At 36.4% G+C, this 17172-nt stretch overlaps 2 protein-coding genes across 2 annotated transcripts in view; both read right to left on the bottom strand.

The window, feature by feature from the left end:
- Nucleotides 1–5973, bottom strand: part of VEGFD (vascular endothelial growth factor D) — an 84260-nt gene extending 78287 nt beyond the window's left edge. The window contains exon 1 of the mRNA XM_043990794.1: nt 5884–5973. Coding sequence (XP_043846729.1) covers nt 5884–5973 — 90 coding nt within the window. The remainder of the gene's footprint in view (nt 1–5883) is intronic.
- A 900-nt stretch (nt 5974–6873) lies between these two features.
- Nucleotides 6874–17172, bottom strand: part of PIR (pirin) — a 118272-nt gene continuing 107973 nt past the window's right edge. The window contains exons 9-10 of the mRNA XM_043995803.1: nt 11109–11175; nt 6874–7171 (exon numbers count right to left, since the gene is read on the bottom strand). Of these exons, the coding sequence (XP_043851738.1) occupies nt 7056–7171; nt 11109–11175 (183 nt within the window). The 3' untranslated portion in view covers nt 6874–7055. The remainder of the gene's footprint in view (nt 7172–11108; nt 11176–17172) is intronic.

The following is a 17172-nucleotide window of genomic DNA, read 5'->3' as shown; positions in this document are numbered from 1 at the left end:
GGCATTTTATGAACTGCCCTTTGATATTAGCAATGTAATACCATGCCATGTAACTTATAGATCATCATTTTTTAAATAATCTGAAGACATTAGCAGAAGGAACTGTGTATAGCAATGCAAGACTCAACACACAAAGCTGTAAGGTCAATTACTGAGAAGAAATAAATGGCATAGATATGATCTGTGAATTATTCTGAAAAACTGCCCACTCAATTTTATCTTGGGTGTCTGTCTAATAGGAAGACAAATACATGCTTATATAGTAACTCTAGTGAAACAAAAGCCAACCATATTTTAAAACACGTGCCTTAGAAAGTTTTTTCCTGCTTCCAAGAACCAAATAAGTGCATTTCAGGTTTTTTAATGCACTTTAATGACTGTGTCCAGAATAGGCAAGTGGCATCCAGTTGGAAATTATGTGGTGCTTTCAGGAGAAAGGGTCCTATTTGTTAGGGTTCTGCTAGATCTTGGAATTAGTCCTTCCTCCTCTAGCATCTAAATAATTTAAACTCCCTACAATATTCTATCGCTTTTTCAGAGCACAACCTTAAGCATGAATTCCCTCTTCACTCAACATTTAAGTCTTGCATGGTTGGGTAAAGAGAAAGGAGAGAGAAGGTAACAAAGGAGTCCAAAAGAAGATGGGAGGGAAGAGAAGATAAACTCAGCCAGAAATAGTGGTTGGGGGAATACACAGAATTTGGTGCTAAGGGATCTGGAAATAATGCTCTCCTTCACCCAACTGACTTTATAGCTGTCAGTCATTTTGTAAACCTTCATTAATACTGATAGTGTGCCCAACATTACACCATTCAGAAATTTTGAGGCTAAATACAATACTAATAAAAAGAAGCCAAATATCTGGGTAGTGGTGTTTGGATTACAGTAGTCAAATAAGTTAAAAGGTTAAGTTTGAGAGGCATGTTCTCTATATCTTCATCCAAGCTATTGATAAAAATCTTGAAAGGAACAGAGCTAAGGATGAAGCCTTGGGGCATTCTGCTAGCAAACTACTCTCCAAGCTGACCATAGTCCATTATTTAATATTCTTTTGGGGGCCCAATCAGACAATGAATTCTAAAACCACTTAAATATACTATCATCCAGTCCATTTTACTCCATCTTGTTCATGTTTTTTGGTGATACACACTTTCTTGTCTTTCTAGAAACCACTGTTTCTAGAAAGCCAAGTTTAGCAGCTCCTCTGCTGGAGAAACTTGCATACATGTTCTCCAGTACTATAGGGCCCTAATATCTTCTCTCTTCCTGTGGTACACTCATGTTGCTGCCTTGGTTAGATCTCCCGGGCCTGCTCCTCTCCTTAGGTTATGCTTTCTACATTTTTGCATTTCTACAAAACTCTGCTGCTGATAGGGACTGGGGCAAGAGGATCGCTTTTCCCCTCCCCATCCCCACTTTGTGAACTGATACTTTTTTGGGGAAAAAATCCCAATCTGCTTTACCAAATATCATTTTTAACCCTTTTACATACTTAGAGTTATTGAGGGTTTTTTTTTCCCATTTAAAACACAATGTTTTTCTCTTCTAGGAGCTGGTAGGGATAGCATCTAGGAACAGGACCCAACATTTTGGCCCAGGTTGTCCAGTCTTCATTCCTTCCCAGATCTTTCTGGACTTTGTCACCATGTCTCAGATGCTGTCTCACCCTGGGGCCTGGAGCCTGGAGCCTCCTCACTCTGGAACATCCATCCTTCTCTGTGGCCTTCTCACTGGGAACAATCCTCTGCCCTTTTCTTTCATTGGTGAGTTCCTCCTTGGGCTTCTGTTTGAGGGAGAGTCCTAGGCTGGCAAAACTTCATTTTCTTCCCAGATCTGCTACTGACTATCCAGACTTCAGTGTGGGTGCCCCTCTTGCCTTTTCCCATCCCACACCCACCTTTTCAAATTTTTTTTTTTTTGGTATAATGTCTTCCTCCACTACAGTGTAATCTCTTTAAAAGCAAGGGACCAGATAGGTGGTGCAGTGGATAGACTGCGGGGCCTCCAGTTCAAATCTGACCTCAGATACTTACTAGCTGTGTGTTCCTGGGCAAGACACTTAATTAACACTGTTTGCCTCAGTTTTCTTATTCATAAAATGAGCTGGAGGAAGAAATGATAAATGACTTTACTATCTCTGCCAAGAAAACTCCAAACCTGGTCACAAAGAATCAGACATGATTGAAAAATGACTGAACAACAAAGCACTGTCTTTTTACTGCCTTGCTTGTATTTGTATTCTAGGTAATTGGTCCTTTTCAAGAACGAAGGATCAACAACAACACGAACAATTTAACACAATGCCCTTATTAAATGCTTGTTGCCTTGCCTCATCCTTTGGCATCACTCAACATCAGCCAAGAATTGTTTACTAAGAGCCAATCCACCGTAGCGGGCAGCTAGGGGGCACAGTGGATAAAGCACCGGCCCTGGATTCAGGAGTACCTGAGTTCAAATCCGGCCTCAGACACTTGACACTTACTAGCTGTGTGACCCTGGGCAAGTCATATAAACCCAATTGCCCTGCCAAGAAAAAAAAAAAGAACCTATCCGCCAAGCTTGGTGTTAAACCCCATGGATACAAAGAAAGCAAAAACAATTCCTACTCTCAAGGAACTCACACAACTGTCTAATCCTTGGCAATGAGGCTGGTAATGTTTTGTATGGAAGCATATAAAGTAGCAAGTAAAATTCTTCACAGCTTTGGAAGATGAAGCTGATGAAGGTGACCACCTTAAAAGAAAATGAACTTTGAACCAGATGCCCCATAGATATATATGAAGGGATTTAGAACTGGAAGGGATTGTAGAGGTTAGCTAGTCTAGCCCCTTTCACTTTAGGAATAAGGAAAGCAACCAGGATAAGCCAAAGTCATAGGATTAATCATGGGATTAGAAATAGAAGGAACCAAAGAAGCCACCAGTCTGGCCCCCTCATTTTACAGATAGTAAATAGTAGAGCCAGGATTTGAACCCACATTTTCTGATTCCAAATATAGGCCCCTTTCTACTACGCCACACAGCTAAGGTACTCCCATCATTACCTGTAATAGAATACTACTACTACTGATAGTAAATAGCACTTATGGGCCAGGCACTGTGCTAAGCATTTAACAATCATTATCTCATTTGATCCTCACAACAACTTTGGGAAGTAGGTGCCTTTATTATCCCCATTTTACAGTTAAGGAAACTGAGGCAAAAGGAGTCTTGCTCAGGGTGACACAGCTAGTATCTGAGTCTGAATTTGAACTCAGGTCTTCCCAGCCCAGCACTCTATTCACTAGGTCACCTACCTGATGGAAGAAGACTGAGAGGTTGTTTTTATGAATCTACTATTAATGAGCATTTTAGAAGTTGTTGTTGTATTAAATAATGTTCCACTTTGATTAGCAAAATCAAACCAAAATCACAACGCATAAATCATGCAGACACTATTTCAAATCACTAAATTTTTTTGTGTGCATTTCCATTCCTTAAAGCTTCATTTTTCTTTCAGAAAAACATGAATAAAAATAAGGCATGTTCCTCATATCCCCCCCCCCCAAAAAAGGTGGAGAAATGGAAGTATGTAAGCCCTGTGTTCTTTCAGGAATGTGAGGGATAATTTCTGACTCTATTGAAACAACATTTCATCCATTCATTAAAAAGCATTTATTTAGTGCCTACTGTGTGCCAGATACAATGTTAGGTGCTAGGAACATATTCCATGATAAGACCAGGTTGGATTCAGTTCTTAACTTTACGTCATCGTTTCCTTAATAGTTGAAAGATGTCATTTAAACATTGGACACTTATATTCTATTTTTGGCATAGCCATTCAGTTCCCCTGCCCCCTTCAAAAATTTTACATGCTTTGATGAAATTGAATGCATGCCCTTTGGGTCTGGAACTCCCACTACTTCAAATATTCTTCCCTGAAGTTAAAAAATCTTGCCACCCCACAAACTGACATTCTAAAAAGTGAAGGAAAACAAGGACTGAATTAAGACCCTTTCGGGAATATCCAAGCAATTTCTGGGATTTTATTTCATTGGAGACAAAAGTGATCTATATGGTTTATTCCCCACTCTTTAGAGTCTCTCTAATGTTTCTAATATTCCAAAAGCCTTTATCTAGACTCTGCCCTACACATTACCCAACACTCACATCAGATACTGAAGCTGATAAGGAAGCAATTTGAATGATGACAAAACAATTACAATGGGACTTTTTATTTGTGTATTTGGTATTCAATACACTAACTTCTTTTTTTTTTTTGAAGTGAGGCAATTGGGGTTAAGTGACTTGCCCAGGGTCACACAGCTAGTAAGTGTCAAGTGTCTGAGGCCGGATTTGAACTCAGGTACTCCTGAATCCAGGGCCGGTGCTTTATCCACTGCGCCACCTAGCCGCCCCAATACACTAACTTCTAAACATTTGAGAAAACAGCACATATTTATATCAAATTAGTGGTGTGTTATTGTTATTCAGTCTTGACTCTTTGTGACCCCATTTGGGGTTTTCTTGGCAAAGATACTGGAGTGGTTTGCCATTTCCTTCTCCAACTCATTTTACACATGAGGAAAACTGAGGCAAACAGGGTTAAGTGACTTGCCTAGTGTCACAAGTAAGTGTCTGAAGTTAGATTTGAACTCAGTTCAATTTTTAAAATCAAGAAAAGTCTAATAATGTTACTATGAGATGGTAATGACATCAAATTGCTGCAATAAAAAAGGATATATTCAGAAATGGAGGAGACAAAAGATATGACTACAAATGAAAAAAGAATAAATCATCAAATAACCGGAATGTCACTAGAAGAGCACAGTGGCATGATATAATAGAAAGAGCATTGTCTTTGGAGTCAGAGAATCCATGTTTTAATTTCTGAAGCAAACTATTTTTCGTTTGTAGTCATATCTTTTGTCTCCTCCATTTCTGAATATATCCTTTTTTTCCCCTACTCATTGAACCATCCCTTGTAACAAAGGTTAAAGAAAAAAAAGGAGCAAAAGCATTTCACCAAAACCAACATGTGAACCATGTCTTACAGTGTATTCAGCATTTTACATCCATAGCCCACCCCCACCAACACTGCCACATCTGCAAAGAGTAGGAAGGAAGAGGAGGCAAGTTACATTTTTCTCAGCTCCTCTTTAGCTTGGTCATCATAATTAATAACATATTTCCAAATCCAGGGTCTACTCTTGATTTTTGCTGGATTTGTTTTGTCCCTTATTTCTAACATGAAACAATAAAAGTATCATCAAGAAAAATGTCTGAGAATATGATGCTTCTTTGGCAATTGCTATAACAAAAATAAACATGTTGAGTTTTTAAACCAACATTAACCACATGCTTTTGTTTTAAACAACATAATCTTGAAAAAACAAACAATAATAACAGGAGCAAAGAAGCATTTTTTTTTCTGTTTAGAAAGTACCAGAATATTAAGCCAGTAAAGTTTATGTAGTATAAAAGTAAACAAGTGTTTCATGTAGAACACTCTACTGTCCCCAGAAGTATACTCCACAAATGAATGGAAGCAAATTCCCTGGAGAAGAGTTTTAAAATCTGGTATTTGGTCACAGCACCCCTAGATAAATCTTTTCATAAATTTATTCCCTCTTTTGATTTGAGATTAATATTTTGTTTTTAAGAAAATAACCTCAAACAGGTTGTTTTTTTTTTAATAAAAAAGTAGAAATTGTAATAAACACATACAAGCATTACTCTAAATGTAGGTATTTTGAGTAACAAGTTAACACAAGGTAAATGCTCTGGGTGGGGATGGGGGGAGAGCCATAGGACATAATCCCATTAAAATGAGCCAAGAAAGCACATTTTTCCCCTTGAAAATTATTTTTTCCACTTATCCAATTCACAAATATAGCTCACCTACCTTCACAGGTCCATGCTGATAATTAGATCCCCGCAGGAGATGTAGATAGGAGACCATGAAAATATTCACAATTGTCCACTGTGTGTACATTCTGATTTTTTTAATGTTCACAGATTATTAAGAAGTTGGTGTCTCACAGCCAGTGGAATCTGTTTCAAAATGCATTTCTCTTGCAGAAAGAAAGTTTTCAAAATGCTGTTTTCTCTAGACCCTCAAATTTCCCAATTGCAAAAGCAAACACTCGGTGGTGAGCAAATCCAATATAACTGCCTCAACGTATTTGATGAAGTGATCTTGTGGGGGGGGGGATTGGGAGAAAAAAAATTTTTTTTAATGTTCTAATGCTCTCAAAATGAACTGTGAAGTTCCTGAAGTTAAAAAATCTTCCCACCTGAAAATACAAAGTCCCCCCAATCCATTTCATGTCCAGAAGATTTTAAAATCAGGCATGTCCCATGCTCCACATTATAGCTCCTTCTAAAGAACTTATTCCAACAGCCAATATTTTGACTTGCCGAGTGCAGCGGTCCAACTTGGTGTTAAAACTTTTTTCACAACCTTCATGAAAGCCTGCAGAAGAGGCATGTGTCTTCAATCTGATACAGACTTTGGCAGAAAATGCAGCAAAGTCTTGGCTCTAATCCTATTATACTCCTACCAATAGCGTGGCAGTTTTAAAATTCACTGAAACAATCTGGATGACTCTTATTTTAAAGCAGATAACGTGTAACATGAAACTTCAGCCAAGGCTTGGATGAGTTCCGGAGCAAAATAGTTAACATTGCTCCAAAAGGTACCCAGGACACCCATTTACTGCCTGGAACACAGGATTTACTTAATAGTGCTTCAAAAGAAAGAAACTGAATCCTCTTGTTCCCTGTCATTTACCGCCCCCCTCCTCCTGCCCTCCCTCATTCCCTTCCCTCCAACAGAAGTCAAGGGTTCTTGGGTTAAAATAAGACACTTTTTTTTAAAAATAGAAGCATCATTTATTTGTATATATCAGAAATCTCTTTCCACATGTTTCTATATAAAACTAAGTACATTTATCATACTTCGGTGTGTAATCTTGAAACAGTACTGGTACATACTTGGGTTTTTTAATGTGCTTTGAGAGTGTAACACAAATGGAAACAATCTGGTAAGTAGCTAGACCTACTCTTGTTACTTTTTCACTGGTTTCCTATCTTGGATTTCCAAGTTCTGGCTCTTTCAAATCCATTCTTGCCACTTCTGAAATCAATAATAGCTTGAGAAATCTCTGCTTCTGTATTCATCACAAACGGACCTATAACAAAAATGTCAGGTAGTCATAGAAGGATGACAAAAAACAGCGCTGAGTTCTGTGAACAGTGAGCAGAGCTTCTGTCTTCTTTTTTAAATAACAGAAAAGTAGGTTAGCTCCAACTTAGTGCATTTAAGAGCAACTTAAGTCAAAACATAGGGTACAGGGGACAGCTAGGTAGTGCAGCAGATAAAGCACCGATCCTGGATTCAGGAGGACCTGAGTTCAAATCTGGCCTCAGACACTTGACACTTACTAGCTGTGTGACCCTGGGCAAGTCACTTAACCCCCATTGCCCCACAAAAACAAAACAAAACAAAAAAACCCCCAAGAAACAAAAAAAACCCATAGGGTACAATAATATCAATAATAATAATAATAATTGATATTCATGTAGTGCTTAATATACATTAATAAGAGATTGATATTATTAATAGATTGATTTTTTTTCAGGTTAAACATTTTTATTTATATTTTTCTGTTCCAATCTCTATCCTTCCTTCCCTCCCTCACCTCTCCCTTTCCCGAGGTGGCAAACAAAAATTTTTAAAAATGTTATCATGATTGTGTGCAAATTATTATTAATCTATTATTCTAGTCTATTCTGTTATTATTATTTTAATATTATTAACAAATAGAATGATAGAATAGACTAGAATAATAGATTAATAATAATTTACACACAATCATGATAACATTTAGTTTTTTATTTTATTTTAAAAATTTTTATTATTATTCTTTTTTTGCGGGGCAATGAGGGTTAAGTGACTTGCCCAGGGTCACACAGCTAGTAACTGTCAAGTGTCTGAGGCCCCATTTGAACTCTGGTCTTCCTGAATCTGGGGCTGAAGCTTTATCTACTGTGCCACCCAGCTGCCCCAATGATAACATTTATATGTTTGAGGTTCATATATTTTTGGGATGTTTAAGGTTTACAAATCACTTTTCATGTTATCTAATTTAATCTTTATTTTTTGTTTGTTTTGTTTTGTTTTTGCGGGGCAATGGGGATTAAGTGACTTGCCTAGGGTCACATAGCTAGTAAGTGTCAAGTGTCTGAAGCCGAATTTGAATTCAGGTTCTCCTGAATCCAGGGCTGGTGCTCTATCCACTGTGCCACCTAGCTGCCCTATCTCATTTAATCTTGACAGCAACCCTATGAGGTAGATGGTATTATTATATCATCTGAGGCTAGATTTGAACTCAAGTCTTCCTGACTCCATATAAAGCTCTGTTTAAGCTTTACGGCAATCCTGTGAGATTGATGCTTCAGGTAGAATGGAAAAGAATAAGTAGATATTAAGCACCTACTAAATGCCCTGACACTGTGTTTAGCACTTTACACATATCTTTATTTTATTGCTGAGGAAACAAAGACTCAGAGATGATACATGACTTGCCCATGGTCGCGTAGTTAGTTAAGTTTTAGTTTTTCCTAACTCCAAGTCCAACATTCCATCCGTTCATTACTCATAATGCCAACCAAGCAGAAGAGCTAATCATCTGGTCTTCTTGTCTTAACGTTTCTTGGCTTTAGTTTTGCAAAGAAACATTTTTGTAAATTGGTCAGTATTATGAAAATAACCAGGAAAAAGTCTCAGGTTCCGCATCTACAAAATGGCCACAGTAATACCTGAGCTATTTCTCCCAGGGTTCTTGTAAGGCTTAAATTATACAATGATAGAAAATTTGCTACATTAAAATTGGTTTTCGAGTCACAGTGTTAGCACCTATTAGGTAATAACTCACTCCTTCTCAGTGATAGGTTTTCTTTCTTAGAACAACAATACTTCAATGCATATTTCAAGAAGTTCTAATTAACCTGTGCAAACTAATAGTGTTTCACTGATAATAAATACTTCTGGGATAATCCTTTAAAAAAAGTTTCCACTGGTTTTTTAATTCATGGAAGAAATCAAGTTTATCTGAATCTACAGAAAGAAGTCTTTCATAACTCTTGTAGGGAAATGGGATATTTGTCTCCTTCCCTCCTTCACCACAATCCATTTATTAGTGAAATGCCACTATGAGAGGGGAACCTAGATGGCACAGTGGATAGAACTCCAGGCTTAGAGTTAAAACAACTCATCTTCCTGAGTACAAATCTGGCCTCAGAAACTTCCTAACTGAGTGACCCTGGGCAAGTCACTTAACCCTGTTTGCTTCCATTTCCTCATCAGTAAAATGAGCTGAAGAAGGAAATGGCAAATCATCCCAGTCACTTTGTCAAGAAAACCCAAATTGGGGTCACAAAGAGTAGGAGATGACTTAAACAAGCAGCTTCCAAATAATTGTAAGTTTGTGACTTTCAAGTTAAGTGAAGGATTAAGATAGTTGAAGGAATAACTTTTTTTTTTTAACAGGGCAATGAGGGTTAAGTGACTTGCCCAGGGTCACACAGCTAGTGTCAAGTGTCTGAGGCCGAATTTGAACTCAGGTACTCCTGAATCCAAGGCCAGTGCTTTATCCACTGAGCTACCTAGCTGCCCCAGGAATAACTCTTAAAAGAGAATACTCCACGCCAAAAAAAAAAGGGGGGGCAGCTAGGTGGCTCAGTGGATAAAGCACTGGCCCTGGATTCTGGAGTACCTGAGTTCAAATCCGACCTCAGATACTTGACACTTACTAGCTGTGTGACCCTGGGCAAGTCACTTAACCCCCATTGTCCCGCAAAAAAAAAAAAGAGAGAGAATAATTCTTTGTTTCACTTTTCTGGAAGTTTGAAACAAAATGTCTATCTAATTGTCTCAATATTCTAACTTTATACCCAGAGTTACCATTTTACAACAGAGGTTTTTAATCTAAAGTCTGTGAATTTCATTTAATTGCTAAAAAAAAAAGTAGAATTGTATTTCAATATAATTGGTTTCCTTTGTAAACCTATGTATTTTATTTTATATATTTAAATATTATTCTGAGAATTTGTGCATAGGCTTCACAAGTCTGCTGAAGGGGTAAGTTAAAAAAGAATCCTTTTACAGGCTTCTCTAGGCCAAAAGAATGTGTCACAGAAGGGAGCTCATGACTTTTGGGGGATGCTTGTCACTTAAAACAGTCATTTGTTCATGACTGGAGCAGATGTGATTGATCTACTTGAGAAGTTTTAATTCCAAATGCCTTCCCACTCCCTTTTGGTTATCTCTCCAAAATTATCCTGTCTCTTACTAATGATAATTCTATAGCCCCACACACAAGCCATTCCATATAACGATACTGATATCGGACAACTGAGAATATAAATATAGGATGATAAAAAGCTAAAAATATATGGAAAAAATGAAAAAGATAAAAAACCCGAATTTGGCATTTGTACATGGATTTCTATTTTATTAATCATAATAAAACTTTATCTAAAAGATCAAAGTGCTTCAGTGTTTTTTATTCAGCAAATAGAACTAAGCGGTTCTTGCCTCCAAAGGCAAATGGACAAAATGTTACAGAATAAAAAGTATAGTTAAATGCTCTTCCTCAAGTTAGTTATGGAGTCAGAGGAAGTGGAAGTGACTCTGACTTGGAAACTCTTTAGGAAACATTATCACTCACAACATCGATTTTTCACTGGGAAATGTAATACTCTACAAGGATACTACTAAAATTACTTTTTAAATTTTAAGTTACAAGAAGAAAGAAATGGTATTTAAATATATGCTAGCTTGTAAGCTCCTCATAGGAAACATGTCTTCCTCTTTATATTCTATCACAATGCCCTACACGTAGTAGATAATCAATAAATACTTGCTGAGTGAATAATGAATGAACAGCAGGAGCCAACACATAATCTTTCCTTTCTATGGTAAGCAGTGAAATGAGGTCCTCAGAACTCATGGGGGGGATAGGATGTAATCCTGTCATTCTCTGCAGTAATAACATATGCTCACTATTGTCAAAAGAAAAAAATAAAGAAAACCAATCAAGAAAAAGACCATCACTGTTGGCTTACCATGTTGGACAATTGGTTCCTTAATTGGTTCCCCAGCTATTAAGACAAAGTGGCTTCTTTCAGCATCCTAATGCAATAACAGAAGGATTAAATTATAATCAGGTTTATGTCTGGAATTTTTTGGCTACCAAATAGAGAACAACTAAAATGTGTAATGCTTTGATAAAACTGTTCCAAGTTCATAATTTAATTCTGAAGACCTTTCTACACAACACTGGTGGTGGAAAAAGTCAACCCCTTGCATTATATAGTGGGAAGCAAAGTGCAAAGACTGAGCCAGAACAATGTCTTAGCATTTCCAAATTACAAAAAAAGAAAAAAAATGGAAATTAAGTTAATCTTGGTCAGGAACCCTGTATAAAAACATTGGAAAAATAATATTACACTACCATCATCATTTTCTAAAAGGTTAATCATTTTTGCAAACTTGGTATTGACCACCGCTTGACAATGGTCCAGAGGGAGAGGAATTAATTGAAGTTTAATGAAAACAGGTTAACTTGCATAGCAAGGGCTCAGGCAAATTAACTTACATTTTTATACTATAATTCAAAATGAGTTCTATTTGTCATTGTGCCTTCAAAAACACTGTATCATTTACAAGTGTGGAATTTGTTATTTAGTAAAGGGCATTTCTTATTCATCAATCATTAGATCCCCATTTAATTATCTGAAAACTATTTGTCAAAATATTTTCTTTACCGGGAATATGACAGTTATACTATTCATCTAGAACTAGACAGATAAGCTTATAAAATATGTATTTCTTAAAAAATTAAATATCATCACTAGCTTTTATTACAAATATTGCCTAAATTTCTCTCTATGTTCCTCCCCAACCTCCCTGACAGTCAACCAACATAACAGAATATTTTTAAAAAATAAAATGAAAAAATCAGCAAACTAATCAATACATCAAAAAAGATTGAAAACATATGCAATTTTGTACACCCATGGACCTACACCTTTTCCAAAGGAGTAGGTGGAGATATCTTTTCATATCTGTTCTTTAGGAGCCATAATATTTATTTATAATTTAACATTAAGCTTTTAAATTAAAGTATTTCATAAGAAACAAACATTTTATACAATAACTGTTCTATTTCCATTTAATGAATGCCTGGGTCCATAATGAAGATAACAGATTACAAGTAGATTAGGCAACAGAATGAATTAAGAAAACATCTTTTTGGTTAATCTTCATTCATATGTTTATTTGGGGGCTTCTCTCAGGTTTATATAATTTGGTTTAAATAAAACAATTCCAGACTTTTCATGAGTAAAAACAATAAAAATAAATATATAACATTTATTTTTGCCATGCAATCTATCCTCTACATAGCTATCAAATTGAATTTCCTTTATTACAGGTCTAATCATGGGACTATCTTAATCTACTCCAGTGGTTGACTCTAAGATCAAATGTTATATTGTCTTTATTTTATCCTTTTTTAGCTTCTATTTTTGTGTGAATATTATGATTCATAGAATCAGTAGCACAGTAAATATGTATATATATATATTTTTTTAGTGAGACAATTGGGGTTAAGTGACTTGCCCAGGGTCACACAGCTAGTAAGTGTTAAGTGTCTGAAGCCGGATTTGAACTCAGGTACTCTTGACTCCAGGGCCGGTGCTCTATCCACTGCGCCACCTAGCTGCCCCTATAATTTATTAATAAGTAAGTATGCCTATATATGAGTGTATACTCTTTTATGCTAATGGGGTCCACAGTCAAAAGAGCCTGAAGACCACTGTTATAACCCATGTATTTTGTAGTAACTGGTCAAAAGTTTACATATACAATCGTTGGCTCCTTTCGACATTTGCATGATTTCTTTTTCCTCCCATTTTCATTTCAAACAACATATAACCAAAAAAAAAGTTTAAATTGAGAAATGAGTGAACTGTCTGGAGATCTGTGTTTGGATTTCCATCCTCTTGCACATTTAGCAAATTGACTAAATTTTACATCTTCATAATCTTAACTTTAAATTATCAATCTCTTCATGCAACTAAATTAGTTCGCCCCTTAGATTGAACAAAGAACAAGGCATTGAGCTAGATTCTAGATACTGAAGCAAAACAGAGGCTATGAGGGAGGAGTTTGTATTTTATTAGGCTAAGGCTTCTGGTTTTTTTTTCCTTTCTCCTTAAATCCATCATTTCCTTCTTTAGTTTTCTCTGGTGGAAGTTTAAAATGAGGCCTTAGCTTCATGATCAGCCAGGGTAACGTCTAAAATTCAAGCATCTGGGAACTGAAACTACTTAATCAAACAGTGAAAATGAGTAGGTAGATGGTGTAAAATTGGTTTAAGTCATAAATATTTATCTGGAACTAAACAAACACGTATTTTGTATTTGCTGAAAAGGCGATGAAGGAAGAAGATAAGCTTCATTTATTATTTCATATACTTATAGTGTGTGCTTCATTCCCCTTCCTACAGCTGCATCATGAGCTTCCCGGAGGTAGAATCATTTTATGTGTTTTTCAAAGTACCCAGACACAGTGCTAAGTATCTCCTATAATTGCTGATTGATTAATTCCAAACAACTTAAGATCTCTCTGCTCCACAAGCCCTAAACTCTCTTAAGTATCAGAAACCACCACAATATGATGCTTTAAAATAGGGTGGAAGGACCATAATTCATTTAAAAAGCTCTACTGGCAACACAATTTTCAGTGAAACTTGGGTGTTTTTCTTTCAGTTATTGTTGTTGTTGTTGAGTCATTTTAGTTGTGTCTTACTCTCCACAACCCTACTTGGGGTTTTCTTGGCAAAGATACTGGAGTGGTTTGCCATTTCCTTCTCCAGCTCATTTTATAGATGAGGAAACTGAGGCAAACAGGGTTAAGTGACTTGTCTAGGGTCACTCAGCTAGTGAATGTATAAGGTCGAATTTGAACGTAGGTCCCCCTGACTGCAGACTCAGAACTGTGTACTATCCAAAAAGGATGAAGTAACTAGTTCAAGTTTTGATAACTTTTTAAAGCAAAAGAGCCATTCTGGATAATAATCTTAGAACATATTGTCTTGAAGAGCTAAATTATTTTATGTGTATTCATTTGTATACTTATTGACAGTGCAGGTAAGTGGCACAGTGTCTAAAACACCAGGCCTGGAAGCAAGAAGACTTATCTTCATGAGTTCAAATCTGGCTTCAGATACTGACTAACTCTGTGATTCTAGGCAAGTCACTTAACCCTGTTTGCTTCAGTTTCCTCATTTATAAAATGAGCTGGAGAAGGAAATGGCAAGCCACTTTCTTTGCCAGGAAAGCCCCAAATGGGGGTCACAAAGAGTTGGATACCTCTGAAAATGACATAACACCACCACCACCACCACAATATCTCTCCACTTGCAAAGGGAGTGATATCTGGAAAAAAAGTTTCTAGGCTTTTTTGGGCTCCTTGCTATGGTAATTAATGTATATCAGTTAAATTTCTTTAAGAAATGATGAAGTGATGAGTCAATGATCATTGTTTTCTCCATTTCCCATTTTTTAGTGTTAACAACTTGTTTAAGAAGGTCATTTGATGTTGCCTTAACTACATGCCACATTTTCTCCTTTTATTCTTTCTTTAATTTGGTATCGATTTTGAATTTTGCTCTAATAGTAGGTGGCCTGACAATACACAGATTGCTGATTTGGAAATGACTTCCCACAACAGTAACCAGTCATTTCCTGGCAGAATGTAATCAGTTTCACTTGTGTTGTTATTTGGTGCTTGCTATGTCCAACTTCTTCCTGACTGTCTACTTAAAAAATAAAGGCATGAAACTTCTGTACACTTCATGACTGTTAGCCTCTCATTTTGTATTTCTTGATTACATTCTCAACATCTATCTCTCTGTCCTTCCCTATGCTGGTACCCATATTTGCACTGAAGTCACTAAATGTTCAACAGGACAAGTGCTGACATGGTGGTCAGAAAAAGTGATACAAGAACACTCTCAAGGTCTCTCTTAAGAACTTTGGAACTGATTGCATGACAAAAGAGACACTGGCACAGGTCCATCCACCATGCCCTCAGCAGGGAAGATGCTCTACTCTATGAGCAAATCAGAATTGAAGTAGCTCAAAAGAAATGCAAGATATGCAAATTTAGAGAATTCATCCCAAATATTCACATAATTTGTGCCTGCCCTCTAGTAGAGCATTCTGAGTTCATATTGCTCTGATCAGCCACAATTGGACACACTATAACTTGACCCTAACTTGGTTCTCTGTGAGTACAAAGGACAACCAACCAACCAACCAACCATCCTATATTTGCACTGAAGTCACTGTGTCAAAGTATTCTTTGATTGAATTTGACATCTTAATGATTTATTCATAGAATATTTTTAATAAACAATAGCAATGAATAAACAAAATTATCTTTATGATCATGCTGCAAATATTTGACATTGAGAACAGCATTATGAGACCATCTAGTGTCCTGTGAAATGTTTTTTGCCACTTTGGATGCATTATAAATCTACCTCTTCCAACTCCATCACAATATTTGTCTCTTTAAGAAAAAAACAATTCAAGAGACTTTTATTTATCTGTAACTTCCTTTTTTTTTTTTTTTTTGCAGGCAATGGGGGTTAAGTGACTTGCCCAGGATCACACAGCTAGTAAGCGTCAAGTGTCTGAGGCAGGATTTGAACTCAGGTACTCCTGAATTCAGGGCCGGTGCTTTAACCACTGTACCATCTAGCTGCCCCTCTGTAACTTCCTTTTAACTTTTAATTTCATTTAGAGTGAGAATTTAAGAGTGAGATATATACATATACTTATATAAATATATAATATATGAATAGAATATGTGTAAATATATTATTATATAATATATTCTATGTTATAAATATACACACACATATATATGTAGTGCTATTGCTCTAGTAGAATATCTACTTGGTCACTGAACAGAAATCACATATTTAGATTATCAATAGTTTACTTAATTTTGATGGGCAGCCCAAAACCTGTGCTTCATACTATCTTCTACTCTCTTGTCTTGGTTATATAGTAGATAGAACACTGGACTTGGAGTAAGGAAGACTTGAAAACAATGGAAGGTTTCCAGAAAAACTAGTCAAGCTCATTTATCCATTAATCATAATTTTATATAAAATTTGAGATCAATATTGTCCCTGCCTCTCTCACAGAGTAAAGTATAGGCTTTAGGGAAATCATTTGCATTGCTCTTCAGAGGCTTTTTTGTTAACTTCTAGGCTTGTGGCAATATTCTGGATGGATGAAATTAGAGCCTACACTAAGATATTATCATAGCTCAGATGTTAATCATAGCTTAAATAAATGACCACAAAAAGGCTACTGTTTAGCTTGAGATTTATATTCCAAGATTCTAAGTAACAGATTTAAGCCAGGTCTACTCCTTACTAATTGTCTATTTTTTGTTTAAGTTATAATAATTTGTTCATCCTTTTCTTACAACATTAATCTTACCAAGAGATCTGAAATTTTAGTCTTGCAAGCCATTTTATCCGAGTGGATAACTCTCTCATAGTCAGTGCTACTTAGTTGGCTAGAATGGCAGTAACTTAAAAGTTCAAGGGAAGAATGTATTTAAAACAAGTATCTGAAAGGAACTTTTGTTGTTGTTTAATTGTGTCTAACTTTTCTGGACTCCATTTGCGGTTTTCTTGGCACAGATACTAGAGTGATTTGCTATTTCCTTCTCCAGCTCATTTTAAAGATAAGGAACTGAGGCAAACAGGATTAAGTGGCTTACCCAGGGTCACACAGCTAATAAGTATCCAAGACCAGATTTGCATTCAGGGAGATGAGTCTTCCTGACTTCAGGCCCAGCACTCTATCCATTGTGCCACCTAGCTTCCTGGTAAAGGAACTACAAGAAGAGAATTCCCCTACTCCACCCCAAGAGACAACTCTAGAAGATTTGTCTTTCTACATAGTATCATTAATCAAAAAACAGACTTGTTATATATTGCATACCTCCTTCAATTTTTGAATTCACAGTACCTTCAAAGTATTGTCCATGAGATTCAGAAGTAATAAACAACACCAGCATGGAGATATCTACTTCTAA

The sequence above is a fragment of the Dromiciops gliroides genome, chromosome 3 (assembly GCF_019393635.1).
Source record: "Dromiciops gliroides isolate mDroGli1 chromosome 3, mDroGli1.pri, whole genome shotgun sequence".
NCBI classification, from domain to species: domain Eukaryota; kingdom Metazoa; phylum Chordata; class Mammalia; order Microbiotheria; family Microbiotheriidae; genus Dromiciops; species Dromiciops gliroides.
The sequence above is the reverse complement of the archived record's forward strand: the minus strand, read 5'-3'. Positions and strand labels throughout refer to the sequence as shown.